General features: G+C 32.7%; 1 protein-coding gene across 1 annotated transcript in view; it reads left to right on the top strand.

Moving 5' to 3' along the window:
- Positions 1 to 10,237, top strand: part of LOC108911476 — a 26,377-nt gene extending 16,140 nt beyond the window's left edge. The window contains exons 15-16 of the mRNA XM_018716419.1: positions 9,780 to 9,956; positions 10,009 to 10,237. Coding sequence (XP_018571935.1) covers positions 9,780 to 9,956; positions 10,009 to 10,136 — 305 coding nt within the window. The 3' untranslated portion in view covers positions 10,137 to 10,237. The remainder of the gene's footprint in view (positions 1 to 9,779; positions 9,957 to 10,008) is intronic.
- Positions 10,238 to 11,640: the final 1,403 nt, after the last annotated feature.

Here is an 11,640-nt window from a genome sequence, read left to right as displayed (position 1 = left end):
GTAATAACGAGCGTTCAAATAAAAACGTGGTCGAAGTTGGCTCTGACACATTGGACGTAGGGAGTAGCTTATAGCGACCAACTTAACCTCATTTCTCAACGAGCTGTATAGCAGCTGTCAGTTTCAATAACGTTAATGACTATATAACTTTATTTTAAAGAATAATCGTGATAACAATAACAAATAATTAAAGGAGAACAAACGCAAATCTTTTTTTAACACTGCGTGGCAGGTACCGACTGATACGCCAATTTTTTCGGTTCGAAGGAGGTACAGTCGTACCCTAGCCGGGGCAATTCGAGCGAATCGAGGAAAAAACCAGTTGTCCTGTATCTGATAACGCTGACAACTTATTGTCTACGCCGTTATCTTATCTCCGAGATGACCCGATAAACCCAACAATAATACGAGCACGCTCCACCTGACCTTGTGCAATGCCAAAATTCAACAACGGGGAAATTAATGATCCTCTCCACAGAATTTTGCCCGAGGACAAGTTTTCGCAGTCGCAGAATCACGCCGCTGGTCATTAAGACACCTGAGGATGAAACGTGCGTTTCGTCGAGTCTTTGGATTTTTTGTCCGGCCAGACTTAACAAAAATTAGAAAGGCGACTCAGACACTTTTAAAACCTCACAATTAAAAAGATGATCTTTATTTCACAACAATAATTGTTAATTACCTAATTGTAAGAATAAGAAACGCTGTCCATTTTGCACAATAAAATGGAATGTGTGAAAGTGTTTAGCTGCAACAGCTCTAGAAATGTGGTAAATATTAGAAAAACAAAAGAAAGTTGTTGAGTTTCCATCCCAATATGCCTTGAGTAAGCGTGAGTCTCGTTGGTGACGTCATCTTAAGCGCATAGCATGCATATTCACACCACGATTGTAACCATAAAAAGTATGTGAGATCCGAAAGTAAATCGTACATTTCAGGATCGTATTTTGTTTTGAAATGACGCGATGAAAAATACACATTGTTGACGAAGCATAATAACGAGCGTTCAAATAAAAACGTGGTCGAAGTTGGCTCTGACACATTGGACGTAGGGAGTAGCTTATAGCGACCAACTTAACCTCATTTCTCAACGAGCTGTATAGCAGCTGTCAGTTTCAATAACGTTAATGACTATATAACTTTATTTTAAAGAATAATCGTGATAACAATAACAAACAATTAAAGGAGCTGCGGAAAATGCCCCCCTCCTTGTTCCAAGCACTTTTCACACCTGTTCCTCAAAGAATTAAAGACATTTTCTAAGATGCTCGGGGTTTTGTTAATTTCACGAATCTTGTCTATAAGTCGAGCCTGCAGATGGTTTAAATCAGGAACAGGCAGTTCAAAAATAGTGTTTTTAAGGTAAGGCCACAAAAAGAAATCACACGGCGTAATATCACATGACCTCGGTGGAAATTCATGTTCAGCATTGAGACTTATTAGTCGATTTTGGAAAACTTCCCTCAACATATTCATCGTCTCGCCTGCCGTATGTGCCCTTGCGCCATCTTGTTGAAAGTTTGTAATTTCGTTTTCTTCCAGCTGGTTAACAAAGGGAGCGATAATTTCTTCTCTATATCTTTGCGCAGTAAGAGTACCATTAAAAAAAATAGGTCTATAAATCCTCCTTCGATTGAGAGCACACCAAACTCCAATTTTTTGAGCGTGTAGAGGGCCCTCGACAAAAAAGTTATCTGGTTTTTCAGAAGACCACATTCTCATATTCTGTGAGTTTACGTAACCACTTAAATGAAACCAGGCTTCATCAGAAAAAAAGGTGATATTATGAAGTTCACCGTAGTTGTTTAAAAACCATTCACAAAATACAGCCCGTCGCGGAAAATCCACTTTGCTGACAAGTTAAACGATAGGAGAACAAAAGCAAATCTTTTTTTAACACTGCGTGGCAGGTACCGACTGATACTCCCACCATTTGTGATAAAACACGTACAGAAGTTCTTGGCGCATTTTCCATTATTTGTTGGACATTTTCTTTTAATTCTTCAGTCCGCTTTTTAGGTCGGCCGCTTCCTTCTTTTCTTGTTACACTGCCCGTTTCACGAAAAACATTAACACAACGCTGAACTGCACTTTGGAAAATTTTGTACTCAACAACGCCGGGAAATTAATTTTGAAATTCTATGAAACATTCCTCAATAGAATACTTCCATATTCCATTAATCTTGCGTCCATTTCTAAAGTAGGACTCTATGATAAACACTTTTTGTGTACTTGAGAAAACACCATTTTAAACGCTTTTTAAAACGAAAATATTCAAATTGATAGTGGCGATATAGCGCTTTGACAGATGACGTTTAAGTTCATTTGCTATACGCTACGCCCTACGTCCAAATTTTCAGAACCAACTTGACCACGTTTTTATTTGAACGCTCGTTATAAACATTGCGATAGATACTGCACATAAAAAAAAGACATAGCAAGAATCGAAGGTCGACTAGTAGACCAGGGCGGATCTGTTTTGAGGTGGATGTGAGAGGGGGCGAGCAAATTTTTTCTGGATTACCTTCAGTACAATTCACATAATAAAAGTGTGGATCCCTAGATCTGGGCGAGGTCACAGAAGATAAAACAACCAGAATTATATCTCGTTGTCGGCACCTTTGATCACTGATGTCTTTTGTCAGGGACCTTGAATGACATAAATCCCCCAGTTTCGGTATAGAAAGTCAGGATTGTATTCAGTGAAATTTTATTGCGCTAAAGAGGTATGTACTAAGAAAAAAGCCAGGAATTTATGTGCAGCAGAAAATGAGGTTAATCATGCAAAAGCCTTAGTTATTTACATGAAAAAAGTTTTTTAATGGCGAATTTTAGATTTATTTTATTTTTAAACCAGTCTATTAATGAAATTATTCAATGTTAAAAATATTTATAGTTAAGATCAAACTACTGAATAATTACATATTCAATATTTGTTAACATAATTTAATATAATTTATAAGTACAAGGCAAAAAATGAAAAATTAAAAGAATTGTGTAAACAAACATACAGGGTGTCCCGTTCACGTTTCAAAAAAAACTTGTGTGCAAGTCCCTCTCGGTAAAATAATGGGGGTAGTTCATGTAACGTTTTTTTTTCTTAGACGACCTATTTTCGAGATACGGTTTGTGAAAGTTGTTACTTTCCAAATGGTTTTCTTTAATTATCTATAAATTGGCTAAAGATCAAAATGTCAAAATTTGTACACGAGTAAACATCAACTGTGCGTTAAGAATAATTTGCAAACGGTTTCTTTCTGAAAAGCAGTGTCGCCGATACAGGTAATTGTAAAAAAATATGTTAAAAGTCAAAATTTATTACATTTCTAAACGGTTATGTAAACTCTAAAGCATACTACAAAAAAGGCATACTTGTCGAAATTCGGAAGCATATACCATTTTCGAGAAAAATTAAGTTGCATTTTTTTTGCTCACATAAGCGGCATAACAAAATATCAAATTGAAAGAGGACTTTACCATTGAATGGGCTGAAGACATTTAGGTACCAACAGTATTTGCATTTAAGACTAAAATTTTAATTTCTTACGAATCACATTAAACGACAGTTAAATTGTAAAACATTTTATTAACTAAAAAAAAATTAATTTATTTTCAGATTGTTGTAAACTAACATTTAAAAAAGTAAATCAAAATCAGGAAACGCAATATTTCTTTTCAACACCACAATTCCTAGTTTTTATATTGTCTTTTATTTTCTAACACTTCATTTGTCCTTAATTTTACAGTACCTTATAGAATAATTATATATACACTCAAACAATCATTTATTTACACAACAAAATAAATCACGTAAAACGANTACCATTTTCGAGAAAAATTAAGTTGCATTTTTTTTGCTCACATAAGCGGCATAACAAAATATCAAATTGAAAGAGGACTTTACCATTGAATGGGCTGAAGACATTTAGGTACCAACAGTATTTGCATTTAAGACTAAAATTTTAATTTCTTACGAATCACATTAAACGACAGTTAAATTGTAAAACATTTTATTAACTAAAAAAAAATTAATTTATTTTCAGATTGTTGTAAACTAACATTTAAAAAAGTAAATCAAAATCAGGAAACGCAATATTTCTTTTCAACACCACAATTCCTAGTTTTTATATTGTCTTTTATTTTCTAACACTTCATTTGTCCTTAATTTTACAGTACCTTATAGAATAATTATATATACACTCAAACAATCATTTATTTACACAACAAAATAAATCACGTAAAACGACGCCAATGCTCAACGCTCGGGATAACAAACGACAAACAGGCTCATAAAATGGCTAAAATGCTTTTGTAACTACGCCACTTTGTTCGTATACCAAAAGTGGGGGGTGCGTGCACCGATCTGCGCGAATACCCCCTCCACGCCAACTTATAATTCTGATTGTTTTATTCTGTGGCGAGGTCCGGAACATTTTCAAAATTGCAAAAATGTTTAAAATTTTTTTATAAATACCTATTTTATCTGAGTTTTTTACTTATATCTTGAAACCTATGCATTTTGGAAGAATATTGAAGAGGAAAAAAAGTTTTAGAATTGAATTTTGCACAATATAGTGAAAGTTAAAAATGTTTAAATTTATTACCGATGTTGCAAAATAGCATTAATTGATGAAAAAAAGGCAAAATAATTAAGTTTTTAGGTTATTTTTTAACAATATTTTAATTGCTCCGAGGGCATTCTAATTTTGGTAAAAAAAACTTTAGAGTATAATAAAACAACACACCAAATTTCATTAAAATCGGTTCCATAGTTTTCACAAAATAATTCTTTGAACAAAAATTTGAAATAAATTTTTCGAATTTTCAAAATGTACAATCTCAAATAAAGCATCTAGATACTTGAAAATTTTTTGCAATTTAGTTTTTTTCAAAAATTATAATTTTAAACTACTATTTTTTCTTAATTTTATCTCTATTTAACAAAAAAATTTATTTCCAAAAAAAAACAAATTATTTAAATAATTGTAATAATTATAACTAAATATATTCATATTCAAAGCGTTGAAATATATACGTAAACAAATTTTTTCATTGAAAAAATGTAATAGCATAGGATGAAATATACAGTATATTTAATGTATAAATAATCAACTTTGTTTATAACAAAATTGTGCAAATTAGACAGTTGGATCCCGAGACATCGGATTAAAAATAAAAAGTTGGAAATTGGTCCATTATAGTACGATCGTATACGATGCAAAGTAGAGCAAAAAATTGTCGGTCTTTTATCAAAGGAAAATCGTGTCATCATTTTTAGGAGGCGTAAGATGAACCGTTTCAAATTTAAAATGAAATTGAATGTAAAATCTGAAATACCGCCGCATACGCACTGTGTTCTGGTACTAGCTGTAGTCGGCCAGGTGCATCGAGTGTACGAAGTGGTCGGTTATACGTCAAATACTAACCTGGCGAGCTTGATCGTAGAGCAGGGAACAATAAACAGTGGCGCGTACAGAGGTGAAATGTAGTACATATGTGGAATTTAAATAACGAATTGGATTTATAATAAATTACATTTAAAACAAATAGTTTATGAGAATAAAGGGATTTTTGTAGGAACAGGGTTCCAGACGTGAACTGATCTCTTCATCGCACCCCATTACGATTCTTTTTTTTATAAGGAGAACGAAGTTTCAAAGCAAAAACCTTGTATAACAGATATACTATAAATATTTACAGAATGAAAACAAAATATAAATCCTATGATATGATTCTATCAAATGAAAACACTAACAACAATTCTCTACCAATCTCAACAAAATAAGTTATTTTTCTATCAAACAAGAAACGTTAACAAATTATAAACAAAATATAAATTCTATGATTTATGTACTGTACGCCAAACTGCATTTTTCTCATCTTCATTTAATATTAATTTCTTCTTTGCACCCCCTTTTTTAGGTTTCTTAACGCCTCCTTCAATTTTCTTCTCTCTTAAAATTTTGAAAACAGATAATTCGCTTACTCCAGTATATCCAGAACACATTTCCACCAAACCAGTCTTCAGTTTCATGGGATGATCCTTTTCTAAAGGGTTATAGACATTTAATATTATCGTTTTTTCTCTGTGACTTAATATAGAATTTTTTGTACCCACACCAGTACATCCGGCTCGCGAACATCCAGGCACCGCCTCCATTTATCCATATAACGACAACAGAGCAATAATAATACAAAAAACTTCACTTCACTAGCACAGAAAATATAATAGCATTCACGATTCACAAACAACAGCCCGAAACACACATACAGCACACAAATAAAACACTAAAAACTCTTTTGTTACGGAGCACAAGAAATATGATTTCACTCACATATTCTCAAATAATAGCGCGAAACACACATATAGCCCGAAAGAAATATAATTGCACTTATAACAGTTATAACCTCACAAATATCGCGAGCGAGAAACACGCAGCACCAATACAACCGAAACGAAAGTGACCACGCCAGGCCGGCACGCGCGCCGCCGCAAAAAACACAAGACACAAGTCATATGAGGGATAATGAAGGGAGTAATAAATGTATAGTTGTCCTGCCGCCCAATGTGCGAAGGAGATGCCTTTGGTTTTCATTTTGTCCTTCATAAATATATAACTGTTAATCCATAATGCATAAAGAAATTATTCAATTTCCAAAACCCCCTATAAAATGTGTTGCACTGATTCCCTTGACAGGCAATGATTTATTACTTTGCATCGAATACGATCGTACTATAGAAGCCGAGATAATGTAATTTTTTTCGTACCTTCGCATTTTGAACCTCCGAATTCAATCTCGGAGCGAAAGCCCCCTCACCCACTTTTCGTGTTTTGAGTCACTTTTCGCGTGTGGGAGCGATAGCTTTTCCGCTGATTTATCGATGTTGCCGATAACTTATGGATATGAACATATTTTCCAGTTTAGAACTCGGAAAAATGAAGACACTGGATCAAAGATTATTGCCAAATTGTTTATAAATTAACGGTAAATGCCGATAAACTTTGACCGCTTATATTTCGAGGACCAATAAACGGAATTTAACTTTTTTTTTAAAGAAGTGTGTTTCCGAGTACTTTAAAATTATAATTTTTGAAAAAAACTATATTGCAAATTGATAAATGTAATCTAATTGTTGACTTTAAAAATTTACTGTGGTCGTCCTAATCAACCGATTTCAATTTTTCAAAAACCATTTGAAAGGTTGGGCGGTCTTTACTAACTATGTGAAAAAAATTTCAAGTACCTAGATGCTTTATTTGAGGCTGTGCAACATTTTGAAAATTCGAAATTTTTTTCAAAAAATTATTTTGCGAAAACTATAATGAACATTTTAATGAATATTGGTGTGTTGTTTTATTATAGGTACTTTAAAGTTTTTTTTTTACTAAAATTAGAATGCCCTCGGAGCAATTAAAATATTTTTAAAAGATTATCCAAAAAACCTTTTGCCTTTTCTACATCAATTACTGCTATTTTGCAACATCGGTAATAAGTTTAAACATTTTTAACATACTGTATATTGTGCAAATTCAATTCTAAAACTTTTTTCCTCTTCGATATTCTTCCAAAATGCATATGTTCCAAGATATAAGTAAACAATTGAGATAAAATAGGTATTTTTTGCAATTTTGAAAATGTTTCGGACCTCGCTCATATCTAAGGATCTACACATTTATTATGCGAGTTGTACTGAAGGTATTCCAGCAAAAATTAGCATGCCCTCTCTTACATCCAAGAACTGGGATATTTCTACAGATCCGCAATGGTCTATAGATGCAAATACGTATTTCATCTTTGAGTTTGAGGACAGTTTAGAAATTGACTTCTATGGCTATTACACAAAAAATGTATCCTTTTAACAGGAAAAATAATAAGCAGGGTGGTCCAGTTTCCGATGCAGAAACTTCAGGGACCGATAGAGATTCAGAAAATAATATGACTTTGCTGTATAAACCATGTATTCGACAAATGTTTCGTTAAAGGAAGTACAAGGTGTTCTAGATCGGTTTAAAAAGAAAACAAATTTATGAATTGCTGCCGAACGGTTAAAGATATTTCAGTTAAATTTTTTAGACGTTAACTATCATCGAAGGAGCACGTTTTGCAAAGAAAAACCTCATTTTTAGTTTTGCCAGTGGCGTCCGTACTAGCACGTTACTGGATAATTCTAAAGAAAAAATTGGTACGCCACTGCTTTGTCATAAAATAAAAATCAGTTTTGGATTCTTCATTCAATTTAGAAGGAAAAAGCTCGCTTTCGATTTTTCTATACGACTCAGCGTTTTCGAGTAAAAAAATCAAAAACCCATTAAACAAAATATTGCCATTGTACAGCCTGTATATAGGGTGGTCGCGACGTAATGGTCCAAAATTCATGGGTAGATTCCCCAAGTAAAAATATTGCGATTTAGCCGAACTTAGTCCAAAAGTTGATAGTTAAAGAGATACAGAGTGTTAAATGTAAAATATTATTTCAGTTTTTTTTAATTTATTCCATACCAAATGCAAATATCCTCACAAAATTTTGGGGATTGGAGTTCGTTGAGTAGAGGAATTGAAATCTGTTCACATTTTGGTTAAAGTTCATAGAGGGCGCTAGCTGCAGTAGATTGAATGTGTTAAAAACGACATAACTTTTTTGTGCTTTAAGGTATCTCATCTTTGGTTACAAATTCTTATTTTCCAACTATTTTTACACAAAAAAGGTAGACTTTATGAAAGTAGCTGTCTCGCACCGTTTCCGAGATATTTGGCTTTGAAACTTCCAATGCTAATAGTTGAAATAATTAAAATAATTTAGAAATGTCAAAAACAAGGGTTTATTTAGAATTAAAAATTGTAATGAACAGTAAAATAGTAAACATTAGTAAAAAAATATGCCTTTTTGACAATAATTGCTTAAAATATCCACCTCTAACTTCAATACATTTATCAACACGTTTATTAAAAGATTGTCTTATTTTAAAGTATAAATCCTTAATGCGAAATGACTTTGCAGCATTTAAAACCTGCTACTAAAGTTCTTCTCAAGTGTTTATAGTTTCTCCATAAACAACTGATTTCATGTAACTCCAAAAACGAAAACCTCGGCATTCTATCTCACATTTATGTATACGAGTATACAATTTAATTTGTAAGCTAAGATGTAATTTTAATTAGATACGAATAATACTTAATAGAAATTAGCATACAAATGACAGCAATAAGACAAGTGGAAGACGTCAATTATTTGATTTTCGTCCAAATCCTACTTAAGAAACTTTACCGCTAAATTAATAATACCTGTAGGTACTTAATTGTAATTTAATGCAACAGCATTGGAAGTTTCAAAGCCAAATATCTCGAAAACGGTGCGAGATAGCTACTTTAATAAAGTATACCTTTTTTGTGTAAAAAAAGTTGAAAAATAAGAATTTGTTACCAAAGATGAGATACCTTAAAGTACAAAAAAGTTATGTCGTTTTTAACACATTCAATCTACTGCAGCTAGCGCCCTCTATGAACTTTAACCAAAATGTGAACAGATTTCAATTCCTCTACTCAACGAACTCCAATCCCCAAAATTTTGTGAGGATATTTGCATTTGTTAAAGAATAAATTAAAAAAAACTGAAATAATATTTTACATTTAACACCCTGTATCTCTTTAACTATCAACTTTTGGACAAAGGTAAGTTCGGCTAAATCGCAATATTTTTACTTGGGGAATCTACCCATGAATTTTGGCCCATTACGTCGCGACCACCCTGTATATTTTATTCTGACGTGTCTTTTCAGCGTATTCGCACAATTTGATGGCGGCGTGGGTGCCGATCATAAGGACGGATATCTGCAAGATGCCCCACGTGTACGATACCACCCTGTCAGAGGGGATGATCTGCGCCGGATTTTTGAGTGGCGGTGTTGACAGTTGCCACGGGGACAGCGGGGGGCCTTTGGCCTGCCTAGACAATGGTAACATACTTGATTTAAGGATTATTCATGAAATGCAACGCGATTTTTTCAGGTTTGTTTACTTTATACGGAATTACGTCATGGGGGCACCGTTGCGGCTTCGCCAACAAGCCCGGGGTGTACGTTAAAGTTGCCCACTACAGGAAGTGGATCGACGACACCATAACGAACAATTCTTGAAGAAGTATACTGACCGAATATACATATTCTTTAATATGTTTCAAATAATAAGAATTGTACAGATTTAATAATTTAAGGAAATAAATTTAATGTAGAATTAAGATACCTATTACCACAGACAAAATAGCTATCGCCACAGACTGCTCCTGGAATAGGCCGGCAGTTTTAAATTTCCGAATTGCCGGTAGAGTACACCACCAGCATAATTTTAGGAAGAATCAAATACAGCGGCCCGCATACTTAAGCGTATCCTAGCAACATATAAACAAGACTTTGGTAATGTTGCCAGGCGTACTTACGGATTTCTTTTGTACACTTTTTTTATCAATATCTGTTTTTTGCGATACTATATTTACTTCAATGTACGATGTAGGTATTGATAAAAATGTTTTTAAAGAATCAACGAATATCTATGTATGTATCATATGACATTCTGCAGTGGTGTTACAATTAAGTTATTTTATCACAATTTCGTTAATTAGCTACCTACTATTTTTATTTTTTGGTATTGAAATACTGCAGAAAATATATTTCCAAATAAACAAAATTCGTAATAATATTTTAAACAGCTTGTAATATATTTTTTTTAATATTTGAAGATGACGATAAATTTATTTAATATACAAGGTGGGTTATTAGTACGTCGCGGATGTAGGTACAGGTTTTTTTTTTTTATTTTGACATCCACTTATAGGTTTAATAATTAAAGATAGAGAGAAACTTTAAATACAAATGTACGACTTTTCCTTTATTTCATTTGACATCAAAATTTACTGGCATAAAATATATATGTTTAAAATAAAAAAAATCATTAAAAAAAATCATTAAAAAAAATAAAATTCATCCTTATGAAAATAACAAACAACGCTTTTTATAACTCAGCAACATAAGGAGAATAACTAAAAACTAAATAACATTAATATACCTACAATTTTTACAAATCAACATGCAAGTGATTGTGATGACACAGTTGAAAATATGTAACAATTTACTATTAATTGCTTCAAAAACAAGGAGCCAAGATAAGATTTTTTTTTAAATCGTAGCGCAATTGTTTATAAACATTAAGACTTGAATTTTTCGCAAAATAAAGTTTACGACGTAAACTACGATTTTCCGTGAATTGCATTGAAAAATGTGGAAAATTAACGACTCATGAGCCCTTTAAAGAGAAGGTACTTGCTAAGTAAACTGTTCGGCGTGATGATGGGGATGTCCAAATTGATGCGCGCTGTAAATTTTGCAATATCTCGGCTTCTATTCATCGTAGAAATTTCTTTTTTTTTTAATCTGGGGTAGCTCGACGAAAAAATAACAATGGGCATATTTACGAATTCGTAGAATAGCCCTGAACCCCAGAAAAAATGCATATTTTATACTGATTTTTTTTTAATTTACAAAAATGTCACAAAAATAATTGTTAAACGAAATATTAATTAAAATTTCAATTTCGGAATTATTTTACTATTATTAAATAAATAAATGAGGCTATTGTTCATTTAAA

This window comes from Anoplophora glabripennis, unplaced genomic scaffold, assembly GCF_000390285.2.
Source record: "Anoplophora glabripennis isolate ALB-LARVAE unplaced genomic scaffold, Agla_2.0 scaffold794, whole genome shotgun sequence".
Lineage (NCBI taxonomy): Eukaryota > Metazoa > Arthropoda > Insecta > Coleoptera > Cerambycidae > Anoplophora > Anoplophora glabripennis.
Note: the sequence above shows the minus strand (reverse complement) of the source record. Positions and strands in the feature narration are given on the sequence as shown.